We start from the raw sequence: 16,550 nt of genomic DNA on the forward strand, positions 1-16,550 counted from the left end.
GCTCACGCCTGTAATCCCAGCACTTTGGGAGGCCGCAGCAGGCAGATCACAAGGTGGGGAGTTTGAGACCAGCCTGGCCAACATAGTGAAACCCCATCTCTAATTAAAAAAAAAAAAACACAAAAAAAATTAGCTGGGCGTGGTGGTGGGTGCCTGTAATCCCAACTACTTGAGAGGCTGAGGCAGGAGAATTGCTTGAACCCAGGAAGCAGAGGTTGCAGTGAGCCGAGATCACACTACTACACTCCAGCCCAGGTGACAGTATGAGACTCTGTCTCAAAAAAAAAAAAAAAGAAAAATCTCTTGACCTATCAATTTCTAAACCTTACTGACTTAGATCCCAAACCTACACCTGTTATAAAAAGTGCTATTTGTTATAAATCTTATTTTAAAGCAAAGCACTTATTTTCCAGATAAATTTATATTCATAAACCTCAGTTTGCAAATGTTTTGCTCTAGAACATATGTCAGCAAATTTTTTTTCTTTTTTTTTTTTTTGAGACGGAGTTTTGCTCTTGTTGCCCAGGCTGGAGTGCAATGGCACGATCTCGGCTCACGGCAACCTCTGCCTCCCAGTTTCAAGTGATTCTCCTGCCTCAGCCTCTCGAGTAGCTGGGATTACAGCCATGGACCATCACGCCCAGCTAATTCTGTATTTTTAGTAGAGACAGGGTTTCTCCATGTCAGTCAGGCTGGTCTCGAACTCTTGACCTCAGGTGATCCGCCCACCTCCCAAAGTGCTGGGATTATAGGCGTGAGCCACCACACCCAGCCAGCAAATTTTTCTTTGTTTTTTTTTTGAGATGGAGTCTCGCTCTGTTGCCCAGGATGGAGTGCAGTGGCACGATCTTGGCTTACAGCAACTTCTGCCTCCCAGGTTCAAGCAATTCTCTACCTCAGCCTCCCAAGTAGCTGGGATTACAGGAGCCTGCCACCACGCCCAGCTAATTTTTGTATTTTCAGTAGAGATGGGGTTTCACCATCTTGGCCAGACTGGTTTTTAACTCCTGACCTCATGATTTACCCACCTTGGCCTCCCAAAGTGCTGGAATTACAGGGGTGAGCCCCCACACCCGGCCACAAATTTTTCTTATAAGGTCATGTAGTAATATGTTAGGCTTTGTACGTCACGTTTCCTGTTCACCTACTCTGCAATATTACCTAGAAATCTGCCACAGACATGTAAATGAACAGCAGTGTTCCAATAAAATTTATTTACAAAAATAGGCTGCCAGACCTAGCTGTAGAAAAATCTCACAAAATTACTTATTAATGGTTCTGGGATGCATACTGGCTTAACTATCTTTCATGCAACAATTAAGTTGGCTTTTTATTTGAGATGGCATCTTGCTCTGTCTACCAGGCTGGGGTGGAGTGGCACAATCTCAGCTCACTATAGCCTCTGCCTCCCAGGTTCAAGCAATTCTCCTGCCTCAGCCTCCTGAGTAGCTTGGATTATAAGCACCTGCCACCACACCTGGCTAATTTTTGTATTTTTATTTATTTATTTAGTTTGTTTGTCTTGAGACAGAATCTCACTCCATCACCCAGGCTAAAGAACAGTGGCGCGATCTCAGCTCACCACAACCTCTGTTTGTTTGTTTGTCTGTTTGTTTGTTTGTTTTGAGAAAGAGTCTCACTCCATCACCCAGGCTAAAGAACAGTGGTGCGATCTCGGCTCACTGCAACCTCCGACTCCCAGGTTCAAGTGATTCTCCTGCCTCAGCCTCCCAAGTAGCTAGAATGACAGACAGATACCACCATGCCTGGTTAATTTTTGTACTTTGATAGAGATGACATTGCAACATGTTGGCCAGGCTGGTCTGGAAGTCCTGACCTCAAGTAATCTGCCCACCTTGGCCTCCCAAAGTGCTGGATTACAGGCGTGAGCCGCCACACCCAACCTAACATTTAAGCTGTGAAATCTCCTCAGGCAGACACAGTAGCTCATGCCTGCAGTCCCAGCTACTCAGGAGGTCTAGGTGAGGGGATCACCTGAACCTCGGAGGTCGACACTTCAGTGAGCCGTCATCATGCCACTGCACTCCAGCCTGGGTAATAGAGTGACACTCTGTCTCAAAATTTAAAAAAAAAAACAAAAAAGTTAAAAATGTCACATCTATGAAGAACGATAGGTAAGAAAAATATCTGTATTTTATTATGGCTCTCTCCTGCCTTAAAGTACCATAATTCCAGGCCTGAAGTTACCTACTTTACTTCCTATTACTCTTATAGTAATATTATTGTTATTATTATTACTATTTTTTTTTTTTGAGACGGAGTCTCGCTCTGTCGCCCAGGCTAGAGTGCAGTGGCGCAATCCGGGCTCACTGCAAGCTCTGCTTCCTGGGTTCACGCCATTCTCCTGCCTCAGCCTCCCGAGTAGGTGGGACTACAGGCCCCCGCCACCACATCCAGCTAATTTTTTGTATTTTTAGTAGAGATGGGGTTTCACCGTGTTAGCCAGGATGGTCTCTATCTCCTGACCTCGTGATCTGCCTGCCTCGGCCTCCCAAAGTGCTGGGATTACAGGTGTGAGCCACCGTACCCAGCCATAGTAATATTATCTAAAAAAAAAAAAAAAAAGCTAGCAGGTGCGGTGGGTCACGCTTGTAATCCTGGCACTTTGGGAGGCCGAGGCAGGCGGATCACCTGAGGTCAGGAGTTCGAGACCAGCCTGACCAACATGGAGAAACGCCGTCTCTACTAAAAATACAAAAATTAGTCAGGTGTGGTACACATGTCTGTAATCCTAGCTACTCGGGAGGGTGAGGCAGGAGAATCGCTTGAACCCGGGAGGCAGAGGATGCAGTGAGCCAAGACTGCACCACTGTATTCCAGCCTGGGTGTCAGAGTGAGACTCCATCTCAAAAAAAAAAAAAAAAACAAAGCTCAGATTACTTTGAATCCAAAAGCAGAGAAGGATGCATGAAAGCAATAACTAAATTGCTCCTTTATTTGAAATTCATGTTAATACTGAAAACAACTTTTTTTCCTTTTATCTTTTTTTTTTTTTTGAGACGGAGTCGCATTCTGTCGCCCAGGCTGGAGTGCAGTCGTGCAATCTCGGCTCCCTGCAAGCTCCGCCTCCTGGGATCATGCCATTCTGCCTCAGCTTCCCTAGTAGCTGGGACGACAGGTGCCCACCCCCACACCAGGCTAATTTTTTGTATTTTTAGTAGAGATGGGGTTTCACTGTGTTAGCCAGGATGGTCTCTATCTCCTGACCTCGTGATCCGCCCGCCTTCACCTCCCAAAGTGCTGGGATTACAGGCGTGAGCCACCGTGCCCAGCATTTTTTTTTTTTTTTTTTTTTTTAATGGAGTCTCACTCTGTCGTCAGGCTGGAGTGCAATGCAGTGGCTCGCTCTCTGCTCACTGCAACCTCCACCTCCCAGGTTCAAGTTATTCTTCTGCGTCAGCCTCCAGAGTAGCTGGGACTACACGTGCCCACCATCACGCCCGACTAATTTTTGTATTTTTAGTACAGATGGGATTTCACCAAGTTAGCCAGGATGGTCTGAATCTTCTGACCTCGTGATCTATCCGCCTTGGCCTCCCAAAGTGTGGGGATTACAGGCGTGAGCCACCGCACCCTACTCAACAACATTCTGTATACATCTCTAAATGAGACTCAGATGAAAAAGGGCCAAGGCTACCTTTGAACAACTTTGGCAATGAAGTCATCTGTGCAGATGAGTGCATCTGACAGCCCTTTGTAGAGTTTACAGCTCACATGTGTTGAGTCCTGCACATCCATTACCACTGTAAGACAAAATACATAGGAAATTATTTGAGATAGATTTAGCTTCTGACTTTCCAAAAAAGACATAGGGACCAAACCGCTCTGTTAGAGGTGTTAGCCACCCACACAACTCACCACACACCAGGGAGTCATTCACAGGGTGCTGAAAAGATACGCTGAAACGAGACTCTGAGAGAGGACATACTTCAAATTGGAGGAGCCCAGGAGAATCTAAAAGGCAAAGAGAAAGATCATAAAACAACCAAATATAAGACTTCACACAGGCCGGGCATGGTGGCTCATGCCTGTAATCCCAGCGCTTTGGGAGGCCAAGGCGGATGGATCACCTAAGGTCAGGAGTTCAAGACCAGGCTGGCCAACATGGTGAAACCCCAACTCTACTTAAAAAAAAAAAAGGCCTGATGCAGTGGCTCACGCCTGTAATCCCGGAACTTTGAGAGGGTGAGGTGGGCTTATCACCTGAGGTTCGGAGTTCAAGACGAGCCTGACCAACATGGAAAAAACCCATCTCTACTAAAAATACAAAATACAAAATTAGCCGGGCGTGGTGGCGCATACCTGTAATCCCAGCTACTCAGAAGGCTGAGGCAGGAGAATCGCTTAAACCTGGGAGGCAGAGGCTGCGATGAGCCGAAATCATGCCATTGCACTCCAGCCTGGTCAACAAAGAGTGAAACTCCATCTCAAAAAGAAAAAAAAAAGGCCAGGTGCAGTGGCATATGTCTGTAATCTTAGCACTTTCAGAGGCTATGGCGGGCGGATCACGAGATCAGGAGTACGACATCATCCTGGCCAACAAGGCGAAACCCCGTCTCTACTAAAAATACAAAAATGAGCCAGGCATGGTGGCACATGCCTCTAGTCCCAGCTACTTAGGAAGCTGAGGCAGAAGAATCGCTTGAACCCGGGAGGCAGAGGTTGTAGTGAGCTGAGATCGTGCCACTGCACTCTAGCCTGAGCAACAGAGTAAGACTCCGTCTCAAAAAAAAAAAAATTAGCCGGGTATGGTGGCACAGGCGTGTAATCCTAGCTACTCAGAAGGCTGAGACAGGAGAATCATTTGAACCTGGGAGGCAAGGGTTGCAGTGAGCTGAGTTCATGTCACTGAACTCCAGCCTGGGCAACAGAGCAACACTCTATCTCAAAAAAAAAAAAAAAAAAAAAAAAAGACTTCACACAAATAACATTCCTTTAATGTACAGACTGAAATTCTTTCTCTCCCTTCCTTGGAAACTAAATCGCACACTTTTTTCACATACAAAACCTACTATGTCATCCACAGATGATAGAAGGAATCAGAATCCAGGAACCTGCCAGTTTGTTATAAATTTCTCCAGAACAAAAGTAGCTAGACTTTCAATTTTCCAAGATGAAGAAATTTAATCCCTAAAATGTAAAAGTGAATTCTGAAAATAAAAGTGGCTGAGTGTCTCATTCTACTTGATAAGCAGATATCCAGAACCACTGCTATAAACTCTACTTTCTATCAAGTATTTGCAGCTGTTAGATGTGCAGCCCATAGTTTGGCAAACAGAGATATAGAAGCTCTAATCTAAAATAATGTATTTATTCCACATATACATATATCTAGCCATCATCATATGTTCTTATGCCAGATGTGCTAGCAGCCTAGACACAAGGATCATATACTTTCTTTGTAAAAAGCATGCCTCTCTGTAGGATTAGCTCCATAACTACCTTATGAAAACTCTTTTTTTTTTTTTTTTTTTGAGACGGAGTCTTGCTCTGTGCCCCAGGCTGGAGTGCAATGGCGCGATCTCGGCTCACTGCAAGCTCCGCCCCGCCGGTTTCACACCATTCTCCTGCCTCAGCCTCCCAAGTAGCTGGGACTACAGGCGCCCGCCACCTCGCCCGGCTAATTTTCTTGTATTTTTTTTTAGTAGAGACAGGGTTTCACCGTGTTAGCCAGGATGGTCTCGATCTCCTGACCTCGTGATCCTCCCATCTCGGCCTCCCAAAGTGCTGGGATTACAGGCTTGAGCCACCGCGCCCGGCCTGAAAACTCTTTTTTTTTTTTTTTTGAGGTGGAGTCTCGCTCTGTCGCCCAGGCTGGAGTGCAGTGGCCAGATCTCAACTCACTGCAAGCTCCGCCTCCCAGGTTTACGCCATTCTCCTGCCTCAGCCTCCCGAGTAGCTGGGACTACAGGCGCCCGCCACCACACCCGGCTAGTTTTTTGTATTTTTTAGTAGAGACAGGGTTTCACCGGGTTAGCCAGGATGGTCTCGATCTCCTAACCTCATGATCCGCCCGTCTCGGCCTCCCAAAGTGCTGGGATTACAGGCTTGAGCCACCGCGCCTGGCCAAAAACTCATTTTTAAATGCCCTAAAGCTATCTGGAGACTTCTTACGGCATTTAAACACATGAAACAAAAGTGCTACAAGTTTGAATGTATATACTCCATGTTATTACTCCAACTACTAAAAATTTCTCATTTCTAAAGCAATTCTTATTTCCACGAGAAGTATCTCCTGGCCCAGCACAGTGGCTTACGCCTGTAAATCCCAACACTTTGGGAGGCTGAGGTGGGAGGATCGCCTGAGACCAGGAGTTCAAGACTATCCTACACAACATGGAAAGACCCCATTTCTACAAAAAAAAAATGTTGCTGTATAAATATGCACAATGAAATAAGTATAATAAAATTTTTTTTTAAATTTGACTAGATGTAGTGGTGCATGCCTATAGTCCAGCTACTTGAGGAGCCTGAGGGAAAAGTATCACTTGAGCCCAGGAGTTTGAGGCCAAAGTGAACTATGACTGTACCACTGCTTTCCAGTCTCGATAACAGAGCAAGACCCTGTATCAAGAAAAAAAAGGCCAGGCATGGTGGCTCATGCATGTAATCACAGCACTTTTGGGAGGCTGAGGCAGGCAGACCACTGAGGTCAGGAGTTCAAGACCAGCCTGGCCAACACAACAAACCCCCGTCTCTACTAAAACTACAAAGATTAGCCTGGCATGGTGGTGGACACTTGTAATCCAAGCTACCTGGGAGGCTGAAGCAGGAGAATTGCTTGAACCCAGGAGGCAGAGGTTGCAGTGAGCCAACATCACACAACTGCACTCCAGCCTGGGTGACCAAGCAAGACCCCATCTCAAAAAAAAAAAAAAAAAAAAAAAATCTGATTTGCCTTCCCTGTTTCTTATTGTCTACCATCGGCACTGACACATGTCTATCAACAGAGCACTTCTGACTTAAGATTTTTAAAATTAACTGTGGTTAGCTAGAACAGCCAAAATTTACAGCAAGGCTTCCAACAGCCATGTTTGAAAATCGTCAGGATTTAGGCCAGGTGCCGTGGCTCACGCTTGTAATCCCAGCACTCTGAGAGGCCAAGGCGGGTGGATCACGAGGTCAGGAGTTCGAGATCAGCCTGGCCATGATGGTGAAACCCCGTCTCTACTAAAAAAAAGTTTTTTAAAGTAGCCAGAGGCTGAGGCAGCAGAATCGCTTTAACCCAGGAGGCGGAGGTTGCAGTGGGCCAAGATCGCGCCACTGTACTCTAGCCCGGGCAACAGAGTGAGACTCCACCTCAAAAAAAAATAATAAAAGAAAAAAAGAAAATCATCAATCAGCATTCCAGAATCCTGAAAGAAAAAAGGGCTAAACCTTAAAGCTGTAAGATTAAGTTCTCCAGGCTGGGCGCGGTGGCTCAAGCCTGTAATCCCAGCACTTTGGGAGGCTGAGACGGGCGGATCACGAGGTCAGGAGATCGAGACCATCCTGGCTAACACAGTGAAACCCCGTCTCTACTAAAAAAATACAAAAAACTAGCCGGGCGAGGTGGCGGGCGCCTGTAGTCCCAGCTACTCGGGAAGGCTGAGGCAGGAGAATGGCGTGAACCCGGGAGACGGAGCTTGCAGTGAGCCGAGATCCGGCCACTGCACTCCAGCCTGGGCGACAGAGCGAGACTCCGTCTCCAGGAAAAAAAAAAAAAAAAAAAAAAAAAAGATTAAGTTCTCCAAACAATGGGGAGAGAAAATATACTCAGGACTAAACCTGGGAAGCACTCTCCTAACAACCTAAAATTTAACCTAAAACTGGCCAAGCACAGTGGCTTACACCTATTATCCCAGCACCTTGGGAGGCCAAGTCGAGAGGATCGCTTGAGCCTAGGAGTTAGAGACAAACGTGGGTAACAGAGAGAGACACAGTCTCTACAGAAAAAAATTAGTCAGGCTTGGTGGTACATGCCTATAGCCCCACCTACTCGGGAGGCTAAGGCAGGAGGATCGCTTGAGCCAAGGAGGTAGAGGCATCAGTAAGCTGTGGTCATGCCACGGCGGTTCAGCCTGGGCAAGAGAGTGAGACCCTATCTCAAAAAAAGCCTCTCTCACTACACCATTCCAAGTTCCACCTCATGTATATCTGCTATAAGGTACAGGCCCTAAAATATCCAGTTATATTACTATGTTCAGAAAAAGAGTTAAGAACATTGCAAAAAGCAGTGGTCTCCAAATGCTAATCTACAGACTGGTTCCATCAAAATGATTTGTGGAGTTTAGATTCCTAACTCTTCCCACTGAGATTATCAGTTCATCTGCATGTGGAAACAAAGCATCTGTGATTTTTTTTTTTTTTGAGAAGGAGTCTCACTCTGTCACCCAGGCTCAAGTGCAGTAATGCAGTCTCGGCTCACTGCAACCTCCGCCTCCTGGGTTCAAGTGATTTTCCTGCCTCAGACTCCCAAGTAGCTGGGACTACAGGTGTGCACCACCACACCCAGCTAATTTTTGTATTTTTAGTAGAGACGGGGTTTCACTATGTTGGCCAGGATGGTCTTGATCTCTTGCCCTCATGACCTGCCCACCTCAGCCTCCCAATGTGCTGGGATTATAGGCACAAACCACTGCACCCGGCCTGGTGTTTCGTTTTTGATACAGGGTTTTACTGTTTTACCCAGACTGGAGTGCAGTGGTGCAATCTGAGCTCACTGCAACCTCTGCCTCCCAGGCTCAAGCGACAATCCTGCCTCAGGATCCCGAGTAGCTGGGACCACAGGCGCACACAACTGGCTACGTTTTACTAGCGACGGGGTTTTGCCGTGTTCCTCAAACTGATTTCAAATCATGGGCTCAACTGATTTGCCCACCATGGCCTCCCAAAGTGCTGGGATTACAAGTGTGAGCCACCACACCTGGCCATAATCTGTAGTGTTAAAAGCTCCACAGGTTTGATTTTTTTTTTTTTTTTTTTGAGACAGAGTCTCACTCTGTCACCCAGGATAGAGTGCAATGGCATGATCGAAGCTCCCTGCAACCTCAGCCTCCCGGGTTCAAGCAATTCTCCTGCCTCAGCCTCCCAAGTAGCTGGGACTACAGTTGTGAACCACAACGTGCAGCTAATTTGCTTGAATTTTATGCCAAAATAAAAAATAAAAATAAAAATAAAAATAAAAAAAAAAAAAACACTTTAAGTTCCACAGGTGATTCTGATGGGCCACCAATTAAAAAACCACTAGAAAAGTAAGTTTCCATCTTCCTGTAAGCATATCAAAGGAAAGGCAGTACCTTCTTTCAGAATCGTTCTTTTGACACAGCTTCCAATGAGGGTGTTATAGGCCACTTGGTGTCTGATCAGATTTAGGATAAGAGGAACTCGGCCAGGGTGCTGAAAGGTGATTTTGCTAACAAGGGCTCCCTGTAGACTTCGGCCATCTGGAAGAGGAGCATCCTTGTTGAGGAAATAGCAGTGCTGCTGACCAGGAAGAGCCTGGGCAAAAAGAACAGTTAACGAGTGCTATTTAGTTACCTATTGTATTCCAACCACAAAGTACCCTGAAAAAACCTACTCAAAAAAGTGCAGAAAAGTCTCCACAGTGAATGTTTTCATCAGCTGATATTATAAATGCCAATTAATTACTCATTAAGCTGAAAAGATGTCTTTTTAGTAAATGCACTATGCTAGCGGTTTCCTAACCTAGCTAACATAAAAACTACCCTCAGAAATGTGTATTAAAGAGGTTCCTAAACCATAAATGCAAAATCTCTTTTTTTTTTTTTGAGACAGAGTCTCCCTCTGTCACCTAGGCTGGAGTGCAGTGGCACAATCTCGGCTCACTGCAAGCTCCGCCTCTTGGGTTCACGCCATTCTCCTGCCTCAGCCTCCCGAGTGGCTGGGACTATAGGCACCCGCTACCACGCCCAGCTAATTTTTTTTATTTTTAATAGGGATGGTGTTGCACCGTGTTAGCCAGGATTGTCTCCATCTCCTGTCCTCGTGATCCACCCACCTAGGCCTCCCACAGTGCTGGGATTACAGGTGTAAGCCACCACGCCCGGCCACAAAATCTCTATTCTTAATAAAACACCTACATAATAATAATGCAGCAGAATTTGGTAACTACTACTTTAGTCTATTGTCAAAGATTCAAATAAATTCAAGTCCAGATGAGGTTTTGGAACATTCCATTATTATTATTATTTTTGAGACAGGATTTCACTCCCATTACCCAGGATGGAGTACAATGGTGCAACCTTGGCTCGTTGCAATCTCCACCTCCCAGGATGAAGCCCCTCAGCCTCCCGAGTAGCTGAGACTACAGGCGTGAGCAACCACATCTGCCTAATTTTTGTTTTTTTGTGGTTTTTTTTTTCTGTAGAGACAGGATTTTGCCAGAAGCTGAGGCAGGAGAATCACTTGAATCTGAGAGGCAGAGGCTGCAGTGAGCCGAGATTGTACCACTGCACTCCAGCTTGGGCACAAAAAAAAAAAGGACAGGCGCGGTAGCTTGCGCCTGTAATCCTAGCACTTTGGGAGGTTGAGGAGGGTGGATCACAAGGTCAAGAGATAAAGACCAACCTGGCCAACACAGTGAAACCCCATCTCTACTAAAAATATAAAAATTAGCTGGGCGTGGTGGAGCACACATATAGTCCCAGCTATTCAGGAGGCTGAGGCAGGAGAATCACTTGAACTCAGGAGGCAGAGGTTGCAGCGAGCTGAGATCACGCCACTGCACTTCAGCCTGGGTGACAGAGCAAGACTCCATCTCAAAAAAAAAAAAAAAAAAAAAAAAAGAAAAAGAAAAAAGAGTCTATCACCCAAAATTTCTTATTCTTTTTTTTTTATTTTTTTGAGACAGAGTCTCGCTCTGTTGCCAGGCTGAAGCCCAGTGGCGTGATCTTGGCTCACTGCAAACTCTGCCTCCCGGGTTCAAGCGATTCTCCTGCCTCAGCCTCCTGAGTAGCTGGGACTACAGGTGCATGCAACCACGCTGAGCTAATTTTTGCATTTTTTTTAGTACAAACGGGGTTTCACCCTGTTGGCCAGGATGATCTCGATCTCTTGACCTCGTGATCCACCCGCCTCGGCCTCCCAAAGTGCTGGGATTAGACGTGTGAAACACCACGCCCGGCCTCTTTTTCTTTTTTTTGAGATGGAGTTTCACTCTTGTTGCCCAGGCTGGAGTGCAGTGGCGCAGTCTCGGCTCACTGCAACCTCTGCCTCCCGGGTTCAAGCGATTCTCCTGCCTCAGCCTCCCAAGTAGCTGGGATTAGAGACATGCACCACCACACCTGGCTAATTTTTGTATTTTTAGTACAGATGAGGTTTCACCATGTTGTCCAGGCTGGTCTCAAACTCCTGATCTCTAGTGATCCACCCGCCTTGGCCTCCCAAATTCCCGGGATTACAGGTGTGAGCCACTGCGCCTGGCTAATCACCCAAAATTTCAACAAAGAAACGTACATTGTTGTTTCCTAATGGAAGCTCATGCCCTTTTACTTCAGTACATTTCTGAGATTTCTTTTTTATTTTTGAGATGGAGTCTTGCTGTCACCCAGGCTGTAGCACAATGGCACAATCTTGTCTTACTACAACCTCTGCCTCCCGGGTTCATGCCATTCTTCTGCCTCAGCCTCCCGAGTAGCTGGGATTACAGGCACCCGCCACCACACACGGCTAATATTTTGTCGTTTTAGAGACAGGGTTTCACAACATTGGCCAGGCTGGTCTCAAACTCCTGACCTCGTGATCCACCTGCCTCGGCCTCCCAAAGTGCTGGGATTACAGGCGTGAGCCACTGCGCCCAGCCCATTTCTGAGATTTCTGTAATTTCTTGCCTTACTAAGGACATAGGACATGATCCAGCAGTCTTGAAGAAACTTATCTGACCTCAATAATGCTATAAAGGAAGATTATGATCTTGGGTCCAAATATAACCTATAACATTCTAGCTCCCTAAGGCTTTACTTACAGCATAAAATCTCATGTTGTGATTCAAAGGTATGGGGTCAGGGTCCTTTGATAGTTCAAACTGAGTGATCAGTTCATAGAGGGGTGCGTAAGTTGGTTGAGTTTCAAACAATGGAATTCCTGGAAAAACAAGAATCAATATAATGATCATGTTAAGATGAAAACACTGACAGCTTGGTTTCCCCTTCATGATTTCTACATTCATTCACCCAAAAGACTACTTACTAAGCATTTACTAGTACAAAGCACTATAACATCTATACCAGTTAATACTTCAATGAGGCATGTAAGACTGAAAGACATCACGATAACCTGACTTTGAAGTTTCTTTTTCACACTTATAACAAATACTAGATCCTGATGCTCAAAACTCACCTGTGCAGCTCTGCAGTTTCTGAACAAATGCTCTAGATACTGGGATTGGCTGGGGAAATTTCAAGAAGAAACAGGCAGGAAGATCAACACTGTTGGCACTGGTGATTGAGGAGAAGGAAGGGGTCCTTCAAAAAAAAGAGGGTGGAAGGGTTGGATTTTGACTTCGTATGAAAATGAAAAACCCAAACCCCCCCTTTTTTTTTTTGAGACGGAGTTTCCTTCTTAATGCCCAGGCTAGAGTACAATGGCGCAATCTTGGCTCACTGCAACCTCTGCCTCCCGGGTTCAAGGGATTCTGCTATCTCAGCCTTGAGAGTAGCTGGGATTACAGGTGCCCACCACCACGCCCAGCTAATTTTTGTATTGTTAGTAGAGACGGGGTTTCACCATGTTGGCCAGGCTGGTCTCAAACTCCTGACCTCAGGTGATCCACCTGCCTCGCCTCCCAAAGTGCTGGGATTACAGGCATGAGCCACCACTCCTGGCCACAAACACCTATTCTTAAACATGTATGTATCACACAGACACATGAGTACAAACTCTCAAAAGCTCACTCTGTGAAACTTCCCCAAATTCCCAAACATGCTATTGGTTAATGCTGTAGTATTTTATTAAACATTTATCCTGAGGCGTGTTCTCCAGTTACTACTCCAATGTAACTTCAAATGAACATAAGATAAAAGGGGGCACTCATTAAACCAGAGGAATTAGCACAGTTCTCTTCTTTCCCTCTCAGTGCAGAGAATGTGTTCTATGAGCAGACTTTGGAGAGGAACACTCAGATATCGAACAAAAGAGAAATCAATGAATGGATAAAACAAAAGGCCAACCTCTAGAAATTCAAGTAGGGTAAGAGCCAGGTTAAAACTTGTTCCATGCTGCACTTTGAGAAAAATTGACTTTGCTAGTCTAAAATTATATTTAACTTACCATTTATTGTCAACTGGATGCGACCCCATAATTAATGGTGCAATTGGGAGTTTGTACATAGCAGATGTTCCTTCAATTGTCACTGATGCATTCATGCCCAAAGATCGAGAAACTGGGGATAGGAAAGAAAAAGCGTATTCCTCAAAGTAATACAAATGACAGGGATCACAGTATGTTTTAAAAGGTTAATTTTTGCAATATTTGTCAGCCATAATTTATCAGATGCTGTTATTCCCTTATTTATTTTATTTTATTTTTTTGAGACAGAGTCTCGCTCTATTGCCCAGGCTGGAGTGCAGCGGCGCAATCTCGGCTCACTGCAAGCTCCACCTCCCGGGTTCACACCATTCTCCTGCCTCAGTCACCCGAGTAGCTGGAACTACAGGCGCCTGTCACCATGCCCAGCTAATTTTTTGCATTTTTAGTAGAGACGGGGTTTCACCATATTAGCCAGGATGGTCTCGATCTCCTGACCTCGTGATTCACCCACCTCGGCCTCCCAAAGTGCTGGGATTACAGGCATGAGTCACCGCACCCGGCCTTTTTTTTTTGAGATGGCCTGTAGTTCCTATAAAACTTAGAAATCAGGCCAGGCGTGGTTGCTCACGCCTGTAATCCCAGCACTTTGGGAGGCTAAGGCAGATGGATCACAAGGTCAGGGGTTCAAGACCAGCCTGCAGAATATGGTGAAACCGCATCTCTACTAAAAACACAAAAATTAGCCAGGTGCAGTGACAGGCGCCTGTAATCCCAGCTACTCAAGAGGCTGAGGCAGGAGAATCACGTGAACCCAGGGGGCGGAGTTTGCAGTGAGCCGAAATCACGCCACTACACTGCAGCCTGGGCGACAGAGTGAGACTCTGTCTGGAAAAAAAAAAAAAATAGAAATCCTGGAAGTTACCTTTCTAACCAACCAATAATTATTTTTGTCAGTAAATAAAACACAAAAACAATGCAGTCCAAAAACATCATTTTTGAAGGGCTCAGTATCAATATTTACTTATTTTTTCCTCAGAATGCATTTAAGTAGGATCATAAAAGGACAGGCTGGTGCACTGGCTCACACCTGTAATCCTAGCACTCTGGGAGGCCAACGCAGGAGGATGGCTTGAGCCCAGGGCTTCAGGGGCTGCAGTGAGCTGTGATCAAATCACTGTACTCCAGCCTGGGCAACACAGTGAGACCTACCCTGTCCCCCATGCCAAATTATAATAACAATAAAGGAGCCTGACACCGAGGCTCACGCCTGTAATCCTAGCACTTTGGGAGGCCAAGACAGGTGGATCACTTCAGGTAAGGAGTTCAAGACCAGCTTGGTCAACATAGTAAAACCCCATCTCTACTAAAAATACAAGAATTAGCTGGGTATGGTGGTGCACGCCTGTAGTCCCAGCTACTTGGGAGGCTGAGGCAGGAGAATCGCTTGAACACAGGAGATGTAGGTTGCAGTGAGCTGAGATCACACCACTGCACTCCAGCCTGGGTGACAGAGTGAGACTCCATCTTAAATAAATAAATAAACAAACAAACAAACAATAAAGGGATGGAGTCAATGAGGGAAGCTACAAAGGGACCTAAGGAGGTATTAGTCCATTTCACTTTTTTTTTCTGTTTGAGATGGAGTTTTGCTCTTGTTGCCCAGGCTGGAGTGCAATGGTGCAATCTTGGCTCATTGCAACCTCCGCCTTCCGGGTTCAAGCAATACTCCTGCCTCAGCTTCCTGAGTAGCTGGGATTACAGGCATGCACCACCACACCTGGCTAATTTTGTATTTTTAGTAGAGACAGGGTTTCTCCATGTTGGTTAGGCTGGTCTCAAACTCCTAACCTCAGGTGATTCGCCCACCTCAGCCTCCCAAAGTGGTGGGATTACAGGCGTGAGCCACCATGCCCGGCAGTCTATTTCTCTTTATCTTTTCTTGTATTAAGGGCAAACAGAAAATAATGTCCATTACTATAGTTCTTTAATTTAGAAAACTAACTTCACTTTTTTTTTTTTGATCAGTAACTCACTACATTGCCCAGACTGGAGTACCATGACTGTTTACAGGCACGATCATGGTATGCTACAGTCTCAAACTCCTGGGCTCAAGCAATCCTCCTGCCCAAACCTCCCAAGTAGCTAGAACTACAGGCATAAACCACCATGCCCATCCTTCTTTACTTTTAAAACAGTAAGTAAGCTGATTATCTCAGGTCAGATGGTTGATATCTCTTCTTATGACTCACTCATTTACTTATTTATTCAAAATACTTTCTTTTTTTGAGATGGAGGCTCACTCTGTCACCCAGACTGGAGTGCAGTGGCACGATCTTGGCTCACCGCAACCTCCGCCTCCCGGGTTCAAGTGATTCTCCTGCCTTACCCTCCTGAGTAGTTGGGATTACAGGCACGCGCCACCATGCCCAAGCAATTTTTGTATTTTTAGTAGAGACAGGGTTTCACCATGTTGGTCAGATTGGTCTCGAACTCCTGACCTCGTGATCTGCCCACCTCAGCCTCCCAAAGTGCTGGGATTACAGGCGTGAGCCACTGTGCCCAGCCCCAAAGTACTTACTAAGCTTCTACTATGTATGTGTGTATATTTGTATTGTGTATATACCTATGTGTGTATGTACTTGTGAACCGATGTATACATATGTGTGTGAGGTGTTGTGTGTATAAGGTGCAAATGGTAAGGTCAGCAAACTCATTAGAGAATAGCAAACCAGAAATTAAAGGCAACCTGGGCACCGAACAAAATCTTTAATTCCTTTAAAATTAAAGTCTTACCATTATTCTCATGCAAAATGATGGGAGATGCAGTCTTGTCATCCAGCAGGTCAGAAGGAGAGACATAGTACTTGAGGTTCATTAAATGACCTATGAAAAAGAAAACTCATAACTGTATCTTTATCAGGTAAATTACAAACACAGAAAAACATAAACATTTATTATATAAACCTATATTCAAGAAAGTAGTTTAACATATATGAAGAGTCAAGCTCCAAAACAGCTTATGAAATATGGCAGCCATGGTGGCTCACACCTGTAATCCTGGCACTTTGGGAGGCTGTGGCAAGAGGATCACTTGAGTCCAGGAGTTTGAGACCAGCATGGGCAACACAGTGAGACTCCATCTCTAAAAGTAATAATAATAGGCTGGGCACAATGGCTAATGCCTGTAATCCTAGCACTTTGGGAGGTGAGGCAGGTGAATCACCTGAGGTAAGAAGTTCAAGACCAGCGTGGCCAACATGATGAAACCCTGTCTCTACTAA

General features: G+C 45.5%; 1 protein-coding gene across 8 annotated transcripts in view; it reads right to left on the reverse strand.

The window, feature by feature from the left end:
* Positions 1-16,550, reverse strand: part of MED1 (mediator complex subunit 1) — a 50,846-nt gene that overhangs the window by 7,769 nt on the left and 26,527 nt on the right. For all 8 annotated transcript variants that reach the window (XM_074019475.1, XM_074019477.1, XM_074019474.1 and 5 more), the window contains 7 exons: positions 16,063-16,152; positions 13,291-13,402; positions 12,361-12,485; positions 11,987-12,105; positions 9,300-9,501; positions 3,880-3,975; positions 3,659-3,764 (listed from right to left, as the gene is read on the reverse strand). In XM_074019475.1, coding sequence (XP_073875576.1) covers positions 3,659-3,764; positions 3,880-3,975; positions 9,300-9,501; positions 11,987-12,105; positions 12,361-12,485; positions 13,291-13,402; positions 16,063-16,152 — 850 coding nt within the window. The remainder of the gene's footprint in view (positions 1-3,658; positions 3,765-3,879; positions 3,976-9,299; positions 9,502-11,986; positions 12,106-12,360; positions 12,486-13,290; positions 13,403-16,062; positions 16,153-16,550) is intronic.

Source organism: Macaca fascicularis, chromosome 16 (genome assembly GCF_037993035.2).
Source record: "Macaca fascicularis isolate 582-1 chromosome 16, T2T-MFA8v1.1".
Taxonomy (NCBI): Eukaryota; Metazoa; Chordata; class Mammalia; order Primates; family Cercopithecidae; genus Macaca; species Macaca fascicularis.